Raw genomic sequence first — 15,724 nt, forward strand, 5'->3', positions numbered from 1 at the left:
GCTACACTTTATGTGGGTTTTATCTATATCTATAAATGGACATGTGCCTTTGCTCTAGAAAGTAGAGACTTTCCCTTCTATCTTTGTAGCTCCAGTACAATATGAGCCCCTGGCACATAGGAGGCACTTAATTCTTGCTTACTTAATTAAAATTGACTGATTTCTGACAATATTAGTGTAGCACAATGCTATTGTGAATTGTTTCAGGATTTTTGAAATTTTATCTCTGAGTGGTTTAATATTATTTTTACTCATTTATTTGTTGTAAATTGAATGACTACCTGTTCTTTCTTATGCACAGATTTTTCTGCACGGAAATATTCTACATCTTTAAGTGAAGAAAGCCCTCATATAGTGCTCTCCAACAGAAATTTTAATAGTTCCCTAGTGTACAATTTGACAGATGCAGATAAAGACAGCTTTCATTTTTCAGATTCTTTGAATGTGAACTTTGAATTGGGAGATGAAGTTTGGGATGATTTCAGTGATGAAAAATTACTAAATGCAAGTAGCTTCTTAACCCACATGGAGAACAGAAGAACTTCAGGTAAAAATAGTTTGTTTCAGTGTAAAAATAATTTGCTAAATATTTGTTAGATTAACTTTTTAGTTTAGCTTCTATGAGTTAACTTTCACTTATTTTTCTAAATATTTGTTTAGATTCAGGAAACTCAAAATTTTAATGTTGTGATAATAGTGAATCAAAAATGTTATTTTGACACAGTAACTTTAAGCTGAAGGGTAGATAATATTTCAAAATTACTACATAACAAATGTGTATAGACCACCCTTAGAATCACAGTAATTTAGATCTGAAACAAATCTTTGAGATCATTTAGTATAAATTCCTTATATTTTTCTAGACCTCTCATTTCATCCACATGAAAATTTCTTGATGTGGAAATTCCCATTATCAATACCAATCAACTACTCATTTATACCTTAAAAATAACCTTAGAGGACTAAATGGGGCCCTGGTAGATGAAGCCATCTGCCCTTCATCATACAGCTAGTATATATTTAAGGCATGACTTGAAACCAAATCGTAGTCATTCCCAGCCCAGCCTCTGTCCAATTCCCCCAGCTTTGCACACGAAGACACTGAAGGCTGCTTCCCCAGAGTTTTACCCTTCAGAACTAAAATTAGAACAAACAACTAGTCTAGTTCCATCTTTCTTAAAGATGGGGGAACTGAGGCTTGGAGAGGTTAAATAATTTATCCATTTCTGCCAAAGAGTGACTGAAAAACTCTGTCAGTACATGGTATTGCTATGTACAAGGTATCTTCTAGTTCTAGTGCTGTTCCAAGTTATTAAAGCTATTTAAGCTTAAAGCCACACTGAGACTTTGGGGACACCCTGTAGTTTTCACTTGCTTTAAATGCTCGTCATACTTTGTAGAACATTTAATATGCTGAATGAACCATGACTTAATCTTTCATGTGAGCCATGAAATAATAATAAATAAAGCAATGTTTTCCTATGTAGTTTTAATTCCCTTTACAGATATTTAAAAGCAACCTGAGACCTTTTACTACAGTGACTAACAAGCTAACCTGTGTATTTTAGAGTTTGTGCTTTAGATTCTCAGCAACTCTCTTCCTCTTTGCAAATTAAATTTGATTAATGTAAAAAGGGAATCTATTCCTTCCTTTAAACAGATTATATCTGTTGGAAATTCTACTTATAGAACTAGTGAAAAGTCTCATTCAGCTGTTTACTGGTATTTTACTAAAGAATATTCTTATTAATAATATTCCTTATACAGGAAACACTTTGCTTCCAAGTGCCATGGGATATATGCCGCCACTCGGAAAGACAATGAACAAATTTCAAAGGGAAACTTCAAATAGGCAAGTTTTAGAACCTTTAATAGGACTTTTTACAATTTTATTTCCTTATGAAATGAAATTTAAAATGGAAAAAGAAATACCAGATTGTATAGCTCATGCTATGATGTTGTACTGTTTAATCTAAAGCATATTGATTTTAGAGCACTTAGGAAAAAATAAGGCTTCATTACTCCGTGTTGCCATGAGAAAGTGGTAGCTGTGGCAGCAGAGGAAATAAAAGCGTTCCCTTTGTTCAGGAACTGATTTTCCAGTTCATTATCAACATTATGCCTGGCTGCATTTTAATTGTGATAGTAATAATATTTTATTAATTTTATGAGGGACTCATCAATACTTGCGTTCCCTTATCTGATATAAATGGCAATTTGCATCAGTCATTAAGCATTTAAGGGCCTGTTATGTGCCAGCCACTATACTAGTCACTGGGAAATACAAAGACAAAAATAAAATATTTCTGTCCTCAAGGAACTTATGTTTTATCAGGGGAAACAACGTGTACAGATATAAGCATATACAACACATGATTCAGATTCTCTGTCTTAATATGGAATGGAAAGCACTTACTATATTCTGAAAACTGGCAATATGAACAGAAAAGTGAGACAATTTCTGCTCTAAAGGACATTCTGATTGGAGGAGACGGCGTAGCGCAGGTGAGGGATGGTGGTGTTGGCAGTGGGCCTGACTGGCTGGTGTCCTTGGGCATCGACCAGATTCAGGTTCTGTAGTAGAACAAAAAGAAGCACTTCTGGGTCATTCAACAGCTAACCAAAAGGGAGGTTTGCTTAGCTATAGCATCAAGCCTGGGCACATGTGGCCCATCTCATCTTCATGGTGAAGTCCATCTGTTCAGCAGTGTAAAGCGGGGGTCTCATACATGTTCTCAGGACAGTGGCCAAGCCTGAAGGACCTTGACTCCCCATGGCAGGGGGGAAGGCCCAGGAAGTTGCATCAAAGGAGGAATGAGCTGAATTTTGACATCATCCCTTCCACACTACTCTGAGGCTAGTCAAGGCCTGGGAATGGCTTTGTTCTTCTTCAGGAGAAAACTAGCTGGCCCATGTTTGGGAGGAAGAGGGTGGGATTTGGGAATTCTGACAGTCATTGGTCCTGTTTAAGATGGCAAAGACCAACCAGTTAGCTGGCACATAAAGCCCAATCAAAGCCAAATTTGCCTTTTGCCAGCAGAGTTTTCTAGGCCACAGTCCTTTCCTTAGCACGGGAGAGAATTCTCTGGAGAAGAATTTTATCTTATTCACATTCCTATACAACTTTCCATTTATCATTCTTCTTTCCTCACCATGGGCCCGTGAAAAGGGCAGATCATAAAGTTCTTGTTTTGCTTATGAGCAAAGTCAGATTCTGAGAAATTTTACCACTGTGAAAATAATTGCAAATGTAATTTTAAAAAAATACTATTAATTAAAAATTAAAACAAACAAAAAAAGAAATATTGTAGCTTATGCACAAATATTAGTGGTTATGGGAGAAAAGGTGGAGTAATTCTACAAAGAACTTGACAAGACCCTAGTGACTTCAATGCAAAAGTAGGAAAACTTGAACATGAGTACAAATATGTGGCAAAGCAGCTTGAACCAGGAAGAAGGAAGGAATGAGAAAAGCTAAATACATAGGTTATCCAGAAACTGCTCGTCTCTTTTCCATGCATACTTTTTTTGTTTAGAAAAGCATTGGAAGGTGCTGGACATGGCAAGCACCAAATAACACCATAAAGAATGAAATAGATTAAATTTTTACAGACAAGAAAAGACTTGTTATTGATTTGGGACTTCTCCTTGAGATAGTTGTGTCTATATATAATCAGACCATCAGTTTGTCAGAGGTAAGATCAGAATTAGTAAAAAACAAAAATAACTATTATGAGAAAAAATACATGGCACACAAATGAAACAGATTAACCCTAAAGTCCTTGGACAAGTCATTGAATATAAAAAACAAGAAATGAAAAGCAGAAATTATAGTGGCAAAAACTAAATGGGCTTAGCTCATGTAAATTAATTATCACAACAAGGAGTCTAAAGGAGCCTAGAATGTGCCTTATTCCGCCCACATTTTACCAGATTGTCAAAACTGAGCAACATGGTTACTGAAAGCAATCCTAGGCTAGAATATAAACTCATTTGTAATGTTTTACAAAGCAGGAAAATGGAAACTTATAAGCAGTTTCAGCTCATAAAGTAGAGAAAAACAATGGAAGATAAAACTAGTTTAAAGAAAGCTTTTCTAAATATTCACTTAAAAGTATTCAAAAATTAACAAAAGAAACAGAAACAGAAGAAAAACAGGAAAGATTTCCATAAGTAGATATGAATTTTATGTGTTAAAGACAATGGAATCCCCACACTTGGACTGTAACATCACAGTTCTGTATGTGCTTTTAGAGGTCAAAATGTCACTAAAGAGAACAAAGAGAAAGCCACTGTATTAGACCCAGTGCATCTGTGCTGGACCTTATGCATTTGGAAAGGTAGCAAGAGATTAGTATATAGGATATTTGGACAAAAAAAAGCTACCAGAGTGGAGGAAAAAAATTCAGAGTTTATTAATACTTAAAAAAGCAATGGGGAGAACACCAATAACTCTCAACCTATAGTTCTACTCTGCTATCTATGCAAAATGTTCATGAGACTTGTCTATATGTCAGTCAAGGTTATTAGTAAGAAACAGGCTTTTATAACTCATATTCAGCAATAGAGCATATCTTTACAATTAACTGAAAAATCTAGAGAATATATCCTATTGTGCTTACTGTTTGTAGATTACCAAAAGCAGCATTTGATTCTGTAAATCAAAACTCCACCTTACAGGCTCTTTTACAACAAAGTATTTATTTTGCATACTTCAAAATCATTCAATATTTTTTAGAAGCTATAACAACATAATTACCCTAATCATTGACCCTTTGATAATAAGCACTGGGTAAGGCATAAAACAGGAGGGTGTTTGCTCACCAAAGGTATTTCTGGCAGAGATCCAGTGCAGAATCTAGGCCAACGAAGGGAGGGAGTCCTGGGGACAGTGAGAGTCTCCAAATGTTCCTGTTTGTGAGTTACATTGGCTGATTGTATCAAACCCTGAAACCCTACAGAGTTTCAAAGGAATTTGGCTAATCCATCCACAAAAGAAAGATGACTAATGGCAATTCTTCATATTTCAATATTCTTTTGGAGGAATACTTTATTAAGCTTGTCTATCAGTACATCTAGGACCAACAATCCAGATAAACTGAGTTGAGGCAGAGTTGAAACAGGAAAACAAAGAAACTGGCTAGATGGCCTTTAAGGAAATTTCAGAGTTGCTTCGATGAACCCAAGTTTTGTATGAAAGCAAAGACATCTCTTTATTATTAACATTCTATCTGTGTTGCCATATGGCATCCTATATGGAATATAATCGTCTCTAAAGAATTAAAATGAATATTATAGATTGGTCCGTGAGAAGTTGCATAGAAGGTATGAATAGGCTGCAACATATAAACAATGAGGATCTTCTAAGAAAAATGGGAGTATATTATATCATCTATTTCCTGGATGAGAGAAAGACCAAGCAGACTGATTAAGAAACAAAAAGGTAGATAGACAGGTTGGGACACTTGTTATCTTACCAATATCAAAAGAACTTGATGAAAGCCTCCAGAATCCTGGGTGTATTGATTTGGTGAACTTTTGGGAGGACATGGTCAAGAGTTACACAGTATGAACATTTATAAACAGGTTATGATCTGAATCATTGGTTTGAGATCAACATAGATATCCCATCAGGAATATTTGCTTTTCAAAAGAGCAACTTATTCATCTAAAGTTATGAGCAACTAATGAAATTCCAAGACATTGTTTTTGGTGAAAGCATCTTTGTGGCACTTCTCAAAGTGCATCGTATTGAGAGTCCATGTGTTCCATTTATGTAAGATCAGTTCTTAATACTTTCTCTGTAAGATGTGGTAAGGAGAGAGAAGAGCAACAAATTGACACTGAAGTCTATTTTATGACACAGGTCAATCCTCACAATCTCAACCTTTGATCTTGGTTCTGTTTATCCTGTTCCAAGTATCCCATTTTTCCTGTACCAAGACAACCAGGGGTTCAGGATTAAGCAACCAGTCTGCCATTTTATCAGGTCATGTTTGCCTAGGCTTCAACATTATGGTCCACAAAATGCTGATGCACTTTGTGAGGATCAATCCTAGAATCCTGCACAATTCAATGTAAAAGCTCGAAGCATTGGTGAATCACACCATCCTACTTAATAATAACAAATGGCATTTCTATACTGTTTTAAAGTCTGCAGAGCACATTACATATATATATATATAATTTGAGCCTCGCAACAAAGTTGTGAAGTGGGTCATACAGTATTTATTTTATTTATTTTACAGATAAAGTAATTGAGGCTATGGCTAGTAATTGTCAGTGATAGAATTTGAATCCAGGTCATGTGTGGTTCTCTATCCACTATATCTACCTTCCCAGAATGCAGCCTAAAGGATCTGTATTTGTAAACACATATCAACTGGCATATGCACTAACAACCACTGACAGTGCTTCTATAGTTACATACCCAATCACAAGCACAAGCCTGAATACCAGTCCGGACTATTTCCACCAGTGTCAGAAAAAGGTCTGAAGATTTTTATGTAGCCCAGAGAGTAAGTTATCAATAATCATTTGCTAAGTTCCTATTTAGTGCCAAGCACTGGGCGTTGGGTATACAAACACAAAGAAATGAGATACCTTCTTTTAAAGTGCTTATAGTCTTTCTTTCATGTTCATGATCTTAAGAAAAAACAGAGGGTATGGGGGTAGACCAATGTCAATCAATCAACCACAGTTACTGAAAACAATTACCTTAAAATTATTTCCACTGATATCTGTCATTTGAAGACCTGCATATGGAGGACAGCATGAGTCCAAAACCACATGACTACTCTTATGGCTCCCTTGCAGTAGGAAAATTATAGAGTTTGAGGCAGTTTGATTAGGTAGTTACTTACAGCATTTTGTCATTCATCACAGAAAAGCAGGTGGCTTTTACTTACGAGACAGGTAGTCTCAGAATTCATAAAAGTACAAATGCAAGAAGTGTAATCAAAGACAATGCTAAAGAGGTTTTAGAAAATTTTTTAAATCATAATAGCCATATTAATTTATCCTTTCCCAATTAATAAAATGCTTTCCTCATCTCCCTGAGGGTAGATATTGTCATTTTACAAATGAGGAAATTGAACTAGATGTTAAGTGACGTTCCATGGATTACCAAGGTATTAAATTTCTAAAGGAGGATTAAACTTTTTTTCCTAACTCTAAGACCATCACTATTCACTGCTCCACTGAGTTTCCCTTATATTAATATGTCAGAAACTCATTATTTTTCATAAAGAAGCAGACAACAAATATCCATAGTATAAATACTGACTTCAAAATATCCTTGAGAATTCAACAGATAAACTTTACTAGATCATTAGCCATGATGGAACCGTTACCCACAATCATCTGGACATAACATTGATTAATACAAATTTAATAACATTCTCATAGAAGCTATCAAATAATCATAATCCACACATTACGTGGAACAAAGAGCTTACAAAATATAGCATTCTAGTGGAAGAAAGTAAACGTGAGAACCATGTGAGAAGAAGATGAGACACGTGCAGGAGTATGCCGGTAACTGCTTAACAAGTGGCTCTCAGAAGAAAACACCACATGTGTGTTTAAGTTTAATCAGCAATATAAGCATTATCTTCATCACTTTCTTAAGTCTAGACATTCAACAAGATTATAAATTAGACTTTTATTTGTAGTATTTATCAGTTTACAAGAAATAAGTACAAACACTGAAAAATTAGCATTCAGCTCTTTCACTTGCACTTCTTTGAGCTGGCTCCAGTATGCCTCTGCTTACATGCCATTCCCATGGTCCTGGTTGCTTCCAGAGTCACTGAAAAATCTTTCAGTGGATTTATAGATGAATTGTTATCTCAATATCTTATTACATTACAAAAAGTCATTCTATTCACCTGTGCAATATAGTTTGCTGAACATTACCTATAAAATGGAATAGTGTATACTGCCTTGTCCCAGAACCATTTTTATCTGAACACCATCAACAAAATATGGGAAGAACTGTGCAACATATCACTGCAGGCTTCAAAATTTTCACATACAAGATACCTACAAAGACACAATTAGTTTTGTTAGAACTGTACCCAAGAAGTTTGTTATCCTTTATAAAATGACAGGCAAAAAATATCTATACTCCACAAATTCCAAAGCAGCAATGGAAACAGACATTATTACAGACAGAACCATTGCTCACAACTATCCAGATAAGATATTGACCCATAAACATTTAAGAACTATTTTAATAGGTGTCAAAAATACAACCTACATGGAACAAAAAGCTTTCAAACTACCAGGGACCTAGCAAAAGAAATTAAAATTATTTGGAAACAGAATAGATTCCATGTCATCTTATCCTGTCTGCTAGTCTGTTCTCCAGAGGATGCTTTCAGTAACTCTGCAGTCCAATCCAATAAATATTTATTTATTAGACATATACAATGTGGAAAGCACTGAGCTAAACACTGGAGATACATTTATTAAAAAGAAAGCTATTTCTTGTTTTCAGGGAGTCTCCACTCTACAGAGAGAAACAACATACAAAAAGAGTCAAGAAAAGATGAGAAGAAGGGGAGAGGAGACACTAAAGGGATACCCGTGATGGGCCCCCCATCATGGGGATGCATCTCATGTAAAGTGGAAACCTGATAGGGCAGTAGAGACGAGGTGGAATAAGCTAAGTCTGGTTCCTGCCTTCCATAAAAGAAGGGGTTGGGAGGAGTTTGTCCAATGAGCTTAAATCATAAGACTTTTATTCAGTTATAGAAACCATTTATTTTATTTACCTGTGTAAAAGTCCTCAGAATATTAAATATAAAATATAACTTATCATACCTGGATTGCATCAGAAAGTGATTTGTTCTCTGAATTCTGTCAAACATAGCAATGATAGGGACAGAGCCAAAATGGTGGAGTAAAAGGAGCATGCTAGAATCTCCCTATTTTCCCTTCCAAATAACTTTAGAATAACTCAAGTAGAATCCTGGAGCCATGTAACCAACAAAAGGTAAAAATGATGCATTTTCCAGCCCAGGAACAGCTTTGCAGGTCTGGAAGAGAGGTCTATGACATTAGAGTGGAGGCTGATGGGTGGAATCCAGCATATTGGACACTGTGAACCTGTGGCAACAGCAGTAGCAGCATTTCTGGGAGCTCTTATTGCCCAGAAGTGGTGAGGGGACTGGGCATCTGGCCAGAAAGAGATTATAGGGAGCTCCTGTGTGGACCAGCAGTTTAGGAACTCCATTGCCCATTAGCCAAGTTGCAATCTAATTTGTAGTCTAAAGGAAGCAGAAGCTCTTTCTAGTAAAGATCAGAATGCAGACCAGGAATGCAGCCCATAGCTCTTCCCATTTCACAACCTCTTGGAAGCACTGAAAATTTATAGACTCCCAGAACTAGGTATGAAAACATCAGGGAGAAAAAGCATGAAGCAGGGGAAAAGCCCAAAATGGGAGAGCCAAATGCTAATATAAAGTTCAAAGTCAAGAAAATAGGCTAGAAAAATGTACAAACAACAAAAAAAGGACCCAACCATAAAAATCTACTATGGTGACAGCGAAGCTCAAGATACAAGCTCAGAAAAAGAAAATGACATGAAAACATTTACAACAAAATCTCAAAGGAAAGAAAAAGTAGACTGCACAGAGCCCCAACAATGATTCCTAGAAAAGCTAAAGGAAGAAATAAAAAACAAAACAAAACAAAATAATTATTTTAAAAATCAACTGAGAATAAAAGAAAAATTATGGGGAAAATGAGAACGATGCAATAAGATTATGAAAAGAGTGTGAATAGCTTGGTAAAAGAGATGCAAAACTTCATTGAAGAAAATAATTCCTAAAAAATTAAAATTGGTCAAGTAGAAGCTCCACAAGACATTAGGACACAATAAAAACAAAGTCAAAAAATATAAAACTATCGGGAACTATCCGGGAAAAAATTACTTGGAAAATAGAACAGGGGAAATTAAGAATTAGACTACCAGAAAACAATGTTCAAAAAAAGAGACAGACCTCAAGATTCAAGAAATTATAAAGCAAAACTGCCCAGATATTTTAGAACTAGCAAAATAGTGGATATAATAGCATTTAATGAAATAAAGGCATACCTATTAGGAAGACTAAAGTTGAATAGAAAATCTGACATTAAACATAAGATTCAAGAGAGATATAAAAAAGCAAACATGAGTGAGAAATTATGAGTATTTAATAAGGTTAAACTATATTCCCGAATGGGAAGAGGATATGTATAATACTCACGAATTTTATCATCATTAGGATAATTAGGAGTCTACTGTGACAGAGAAAGGGTAGGAGAATTTTGTTAGGATGATCTCAAAAGGAAAATGAAAGAAGGGCAACTAGATGATAATTGAATAGAACACCAGCCCTGAAATCAGGAAGACCTGAGTTCAAATCTGACCTCAGACACTTAGCACTTCCTAGCTGTATGACCCTGGGCAAGTCACTTAACCCCAAATGCTGAAGAAAAAGAAGGAGGAGGAGGAAGGAGAAAAGAATGAGAAAGGGAGTATTGGGAAAGGAGAGAAGTAAGTAAGAATGGGAAAATTATTACATAAAAAGAGGTGCATAAAGAAGAGTTTTTATAATGGAAGGGAAATAGAAGAAGCAGGCAATGCTCACTGGTCTGAACTGTTCAAACAGGAAAGAATACACACACACACACACTATAGGGTATAAAATTTCATTTTATCTAATAAGCAAGTAGGAACAGAGATTTAGAGAAAGGGTGCGTGATAAAAGCAGAGGTTGATTCAGAGAAGCATGGTCAGAAACAAAATGGACTTGAGGAAGGATAGGCAGAAGAAAATAGGATGTGGGAAATGCATAGTTAAGTAATCATAACTATGAATGTGAATCGGATGAATTCACCCGTAAAACACAAGCAGATTATAGAAGGGATTGGAAATGAGAATCTCACAAATTGTTGTTTTCAAGAAACACAGTTAAAACAGAAAGGCACACACAGAATTAAATAAAGGACTGAAGCAGAGGCTCTTATGCTTCAGCTGAAATAAAAAAAAGGGGAACTGATAGCTGTTACAATCACAGATGAAGCAAAAGATAGCAGTGAAAATTTATATATAATTTATATAAGATTTACATGACATTTTAAGACTTTTAAAATGTTTTATATAGATTAAGGCCAAGGAAGAGCAGAATGATGTAGTGGATAAAGGGCTGGCCTTGAAAGCAGGAAGACCTGGTTTTGAGTCCCACTTGTGATACATACTGATTGTGGGATTGTGGGAGGCAAGTTACTTAAGCCTCTCAGTTCTCTGGGTGACTCTCTAAGACAAGAAGCACAGAGGAGGTGCCAGTCTGCCATGGAATAAGGAGTTTTTTCATCTGGAGTTCCTTATGCCAGTGACAAGTTGAAAGAAAGGAGTTAGATTGTTTTTGTCTTTGTATTCCCTAAAACTGGCACAATGCTTGGTCATAATAGGCCCTTATTATGTGCTTGTTGAATGAATGTTGAATGATATTAAGAGCTTCTTGAAATAAAAATAATTGTGAATTATATAAATGGTTGAAGAAAACTATGAAATGTCCCTTTCTTTCAGTCTTATAATATTAGAATACTAAACTCCTTGGGATGCATTGAGTATGATTAATCTGAGAGAAAGGACACCAGTGAAAATGAGTTCCTAAGATCTTTATGTAACTGTAATTCAGACTACTAAAATAAAATGTGATGCTTTTGTTTATGTAGCTAATATAATGAATTTGATAAAATTCTCCAAAGTTTACTATTAATTCAATGATTATGTATTGCTTTTCTTGGTTACAAAATATTTATTTTAATTTTTAGTTTTTGCCTGTCACCTGAAAGGTCAGATGTTCATTTACAAGATTCCATCATTTCAGATTTTAGTATGCCCTCCAAAGTGCAATTGCCTCAACAGCCTGGAAACACAAATACTGTAAGAAAACCAGTTCATAGAGTCATTTTTTTCAACCTTTAAAATTGCTGTTATAAATACATGTATTCTTCCCTAAGATGTGATAATTTTGTGAAAGGAGAAAAATTACGGGTAATCATTTGACTAGACACAAGTAATGTTAAAAATCCTAACAAAATTCAAGAATGAATTCTCAGTCTTGCAAATGTGAAAAAAATAAACTTGACATCAATAAGGTAGACATTTTGCCATACGAATATGTGATGAGAATACATGACTGAATTCTGGCATAGTGAAATATTAAAAAACATTAATAGAATCCCCATAAAGCAATTGAAAGGTTAAAAACAGAGACTTTTGAGGTTTCCTCTATGATTTCCTTTGTGTATAGAGCTCTTAGTGAGGATTTCCTTCTGCCAATGCAGATCACCTGCTATTCACCAATTTGTAATTTTTAGAAAATTCTTAGGCCCACTGAGAACTGAAGGAACCCACAACCAGAATAGGTCATAGGCTCACTTGAGACATAGTTTGTTCTGTCCTGACTCTAAAGCCATTTCTGTATTCACCACCCATGTTGTCTCACATAAGAAACTTGGGCCATTGAATCTACATCACACCTGTATCACCACCCATCCAAAGTCATACATTAGGAGCAATTCTCCAACATTGGCCCTGGATTCCTCATTACTAGCTTTGTAGAATTTTTAAACTGAATTAACATCTGGATAGATCTATGGATGAACATTGGACTGATCTAAGTCCTAGAACAGAATTTTCATTCTTTAGATAAACATTTATAAAGTGTATATATATATATATATATATATATTTTTTAATTCAAGGATACTTAAAGACAAGAACTTTATTGCTGCCCACATTTTCTTCTGCTAGATGTAATCTGTACTGGTAATATGAAAATGAATGTGTTTCTATGGATGGACTTTCAGGATTTTATTTTTATTATCAAAAGGATAATGTGGTGATACTGTTTGCAAATTCTCATTTTAAAAATGATGGCTTAAAATATTGTCTGTATAATATCTTTAAAAATAGGATAATATTCTAAAAATAGGATGATTTAGGTTGGTATGTTTCTACTTTAGGAATTTTGATTTGATATTGTTGTGGCTTCCAGTTAGTTTTTAATAAGTCAATATGATGAGATCCAAGATAAGGCCTTTTTAATAATAATAAAAAAGATATTATTTACCCAAATACCTTTTATCAGTTGACAATTGCTTTCAGTAATCATATAATACTTTAATTGTTTGATAAAGTTATTGTTAGTACCACAAAAATCCTGTCATAGTTAATTTTGGAAAAATCTGCCTTAGGGCTTTTTGATCACATGGCCTAGAGTTCAGTATAAAGTAGTATGCACTCTGTCTGAAGGACCAAAGGAATTAAGGACCAAAAAAGATCTCATAGGTTGGGTCTACCTGTCATGTGGTTTCTTAGCATGAATTCAGAAAACAGCATTTGTAAAGGACTCCAGAGGAGTTTGTTATTCTGAATATCCTTACTTAAAATGTGATTAATCGATGTCACTAACTTTTATTTTAAACCTCTATTCCTAGCTTCATTTTCATGAAAGACAACATCAGGCTCTTTCACCAGAAATAGAACGGGTACTACCTACTATTTTGTCAGAGAAAAAATCAAGTACTTCTAATTTCAATAAGAAATGGGATTTTTTTGTTAGTAGCAATGATAGTAAAAAAGCAACTAACCTCAGGTAAGGACTTTCAAGATTTTGCCAGTAAAAATGTCATTATAAATGAATCCAGGACTTTTTAACTTGGGTTTTATAATCATCATTAGACCAGGATTTTTTAATTTGGGAATAAATCCCTCCTTCCTCAAAGGGTCCATGAATAGATTTCAGTGTGTCTGTGAACTTGGATGAAAAAAGCATATCTTTATTTCAATGTAAATGATTTGTTTTGTAGTCTTATGCATTTTATCTTACACATTTAAAAACAATATTCTAAAAAAAAAAAAATCCATAGTCTTAACCAGAAGGCTAAGGAGATGTATGACACAAAGAATTAAGAACAAAAAATTTAAGAACTAAAATCAGAATTCCTGATTTGCTTAAAAGGTTCAAGTTTGGGGCCTTTTAGTGAGTAAGGTTCAGTAAATGCTCTTAAAGCACTTTTAAAGAGTATGACTACACATAGGTGTACAGTCGAGAATAGTTGAATATTTGCTTTTCTTTATTTAAAAAGTATGACAGGCAGAATTGTTCATGTTTTATCTGAATTTGAACAGTAAATTTCATTTCAGATTATTTAATCTTTCAGAGGATGCCTTTTAATTATTTGTTCAGTTACACATCTTTCAAAGCAAATAGTATTCTAAAGAATTAAACTAATTCCACTTAATAAATGTTTCATTGATTACACCTTTCCTTAGCAAATTTCTTCTTCTATCAAGAACCAAAAGCTAATGATGTTAAAATCTGTTTATGCTATTACTAAATGTTTGTGTTATTAAAGATAAGTCATTTTAAGTGTATATCATGAATTAATAGCACAGTCACCAAACAGAAAATCCTAGATTTCAGCAGCCCCTTAGACAGAGGGCCAACCTTGGAGTCAGGAATTCAGTTCAATTAAATTGTCATTTAAATGCCCACTATGTGCCAGGCACTATATTGTGTCCCAGGGGATTCAAAGAAAAAGGCCCAAAGCAGGAAATCTCTGGATTTTGATTGAGCATGTGTCCCCAGGGGGAGTTACTCCATCTCCCAGGATTCCTAGCAGTTTGGGGAGATGCTAAGTAACAGAGAAATTGTGATTTACGTATGTGCAGCAAATAAATACAGTCAGAAGATGCCCTTTAAAGCTCACTTCAGGGATTAACCTCAGAGTACTTGCTGAGATTAAATGTAACATGTTTATTAGGGCCCAGTTACTTAAATCTCTTGGGTGATGAGAAGCTTATCTCCAGCTCTGTTCTTTTCTCAGTGCCTATCATTCCGATGATGAAGCGGATGAAATGAAGCCTTTTCTTGGGATATTTGATGGGATTTTCTAAAAGAAGCAAACAAGATGCTGCATGTGTTATATTAGTATTATAAAAGGTGAAAATAGACTGTGATAACTTAGAAATAATTAATTTATGGTTCAGATTTTTCTCAAAAATTTAACAGTTTTATTACCTTCATTGTAAAGGATTTAACTGTTTTATCTTTCCATTTTAAAATTTAACCTTTTAAAATTAATTTTATGATGGCTTTATTTCAGGAAGTTAATAATTATATAGTACTTAGAGAAGAATTATTTGGTGATTAATTTATATTTGATAGAATTTTGATTGCAGCCACTTTTTCAATTTATGCTCACATTTATGGAAGTGAGAGAAAAGGTGATCGCTAAAGTCACAGGTAGTGGGTAGTTCATATATTTTGCCTATAATTTATAGATTGTTTAGCAGTGTAATTCATGTGTCTTTCCTCAAAAGGTTTGAAGCGGGACATTTCTGATTGAATACCATAATATAATATACTGAGTAATAAGTAAAAATATTAAACAGTGTGGAGTGTTCTTCTTTTTCTGTTTTTCTGAAGACATTAATTCCAAAAGCCTTGTCAAATTTATTTATTCAAACATTAATTGAAGTTACTCAGTGTTTTATATCCTTTGACATAGCAAAATCCCTGCTGGGCACAGACCCCAGGGAGATCCAAGATGGAGGCAAAAGGCCCATACTAAAGCAAGGTAAGTCAATAAGCATTTATTAAGCCTCTTGGATTTGTCAGGCACTGGACTGAATGCTGGGCAAAGAAAAACTAAAACATCC

At 34.6% G+C, this 15,724-nt stretch overlaps 2 protein-coding genes across 2 annotated transcripts in view; both read left to right on the top strand.

Annotated features, from left to right (window-relative positions):
• Nucleotides 1-3,293, top strand: part of HFM1 (helicase for meiosis 1) — a 103,637-nt gene extending 100,344 nt beyond the window's left edge. The window contains exons 38-39 of the mRNA XM_051996874.1: nt 434-547; nt 1,768-3,293. Coding sequence (XP_051852834.1) covers nt 434-547; nt 1,768-1,976 — 323 coding nt within the window. The 3' untranslated portion in view covers nt 1,977-3,293. The remainder of the gene's footprint in view (nt 1-433; nt 548-1,767) is intronic.
• An 8,500-nt stretch (nt 3,294-11,793) lies between these two features.
• On the top strand, nt 11,794-15,454 carry LOC127563492 (probable ATP-dependent DNA helicase HFM1). Its single transcript, XM_052000015.1, has 3 exons — nt 11,794-11,938; nt 13,498-13,655; nt 14,890-15,454. The coding sequence occupies exons 1-3, from the start codon at nt 11,891-11,893 to the stop codon at nt 14,957-14,959; spliced, it is 276 nt and encodes a 91-aa protein (XP_051855975.1). The 5' UTR covers nt 11,794-11,890; the 3' UTR covers nt 14,960-15,454.
• The last annotated feature ends 270 nt before the right edge of the window (nt 15,455-15,724 follow it).

This window comes from Antechinus flavipes, chromosome 4, assembly GCF_016432865.1.
Source record: "Antechinus flavipes isolate AdamAnt ecotype Samford, QLD, Australia chromosome 4, AdamAnt_v2, whole genome shotgun sequence".
NCBI lineage: Eukaryota > Metazoa > Chordata > Mammalia > Dasyuromorphia > Dasyuridae > Antechinus > Antechinus flavipes.

Bases quoted from the DNA above. Each gene is read 5' to 3' on its own strand.
- LOC127563492 (XM_052000015.1), top strand. From the start codon at position 11,891: ATGCCCTCCAAAGTGCAATTGCCTCAACAGCCTGGAAACACAAATACT. The intron at 11,939-13,497 runs GTAAGAAAACCA...CTCTATTCCTAG, and splicing joins AGCCTGGAAACACAAATACT to CTTCATTTTCATGAAAGACA. The intron at 13,656-14,889 runs GTAAGGACTTTC...TTCTTTTCTCAG, and splicing joins AAAAAAGCAACTAACCTCAG to TGCCTATCATTCCGATGATG.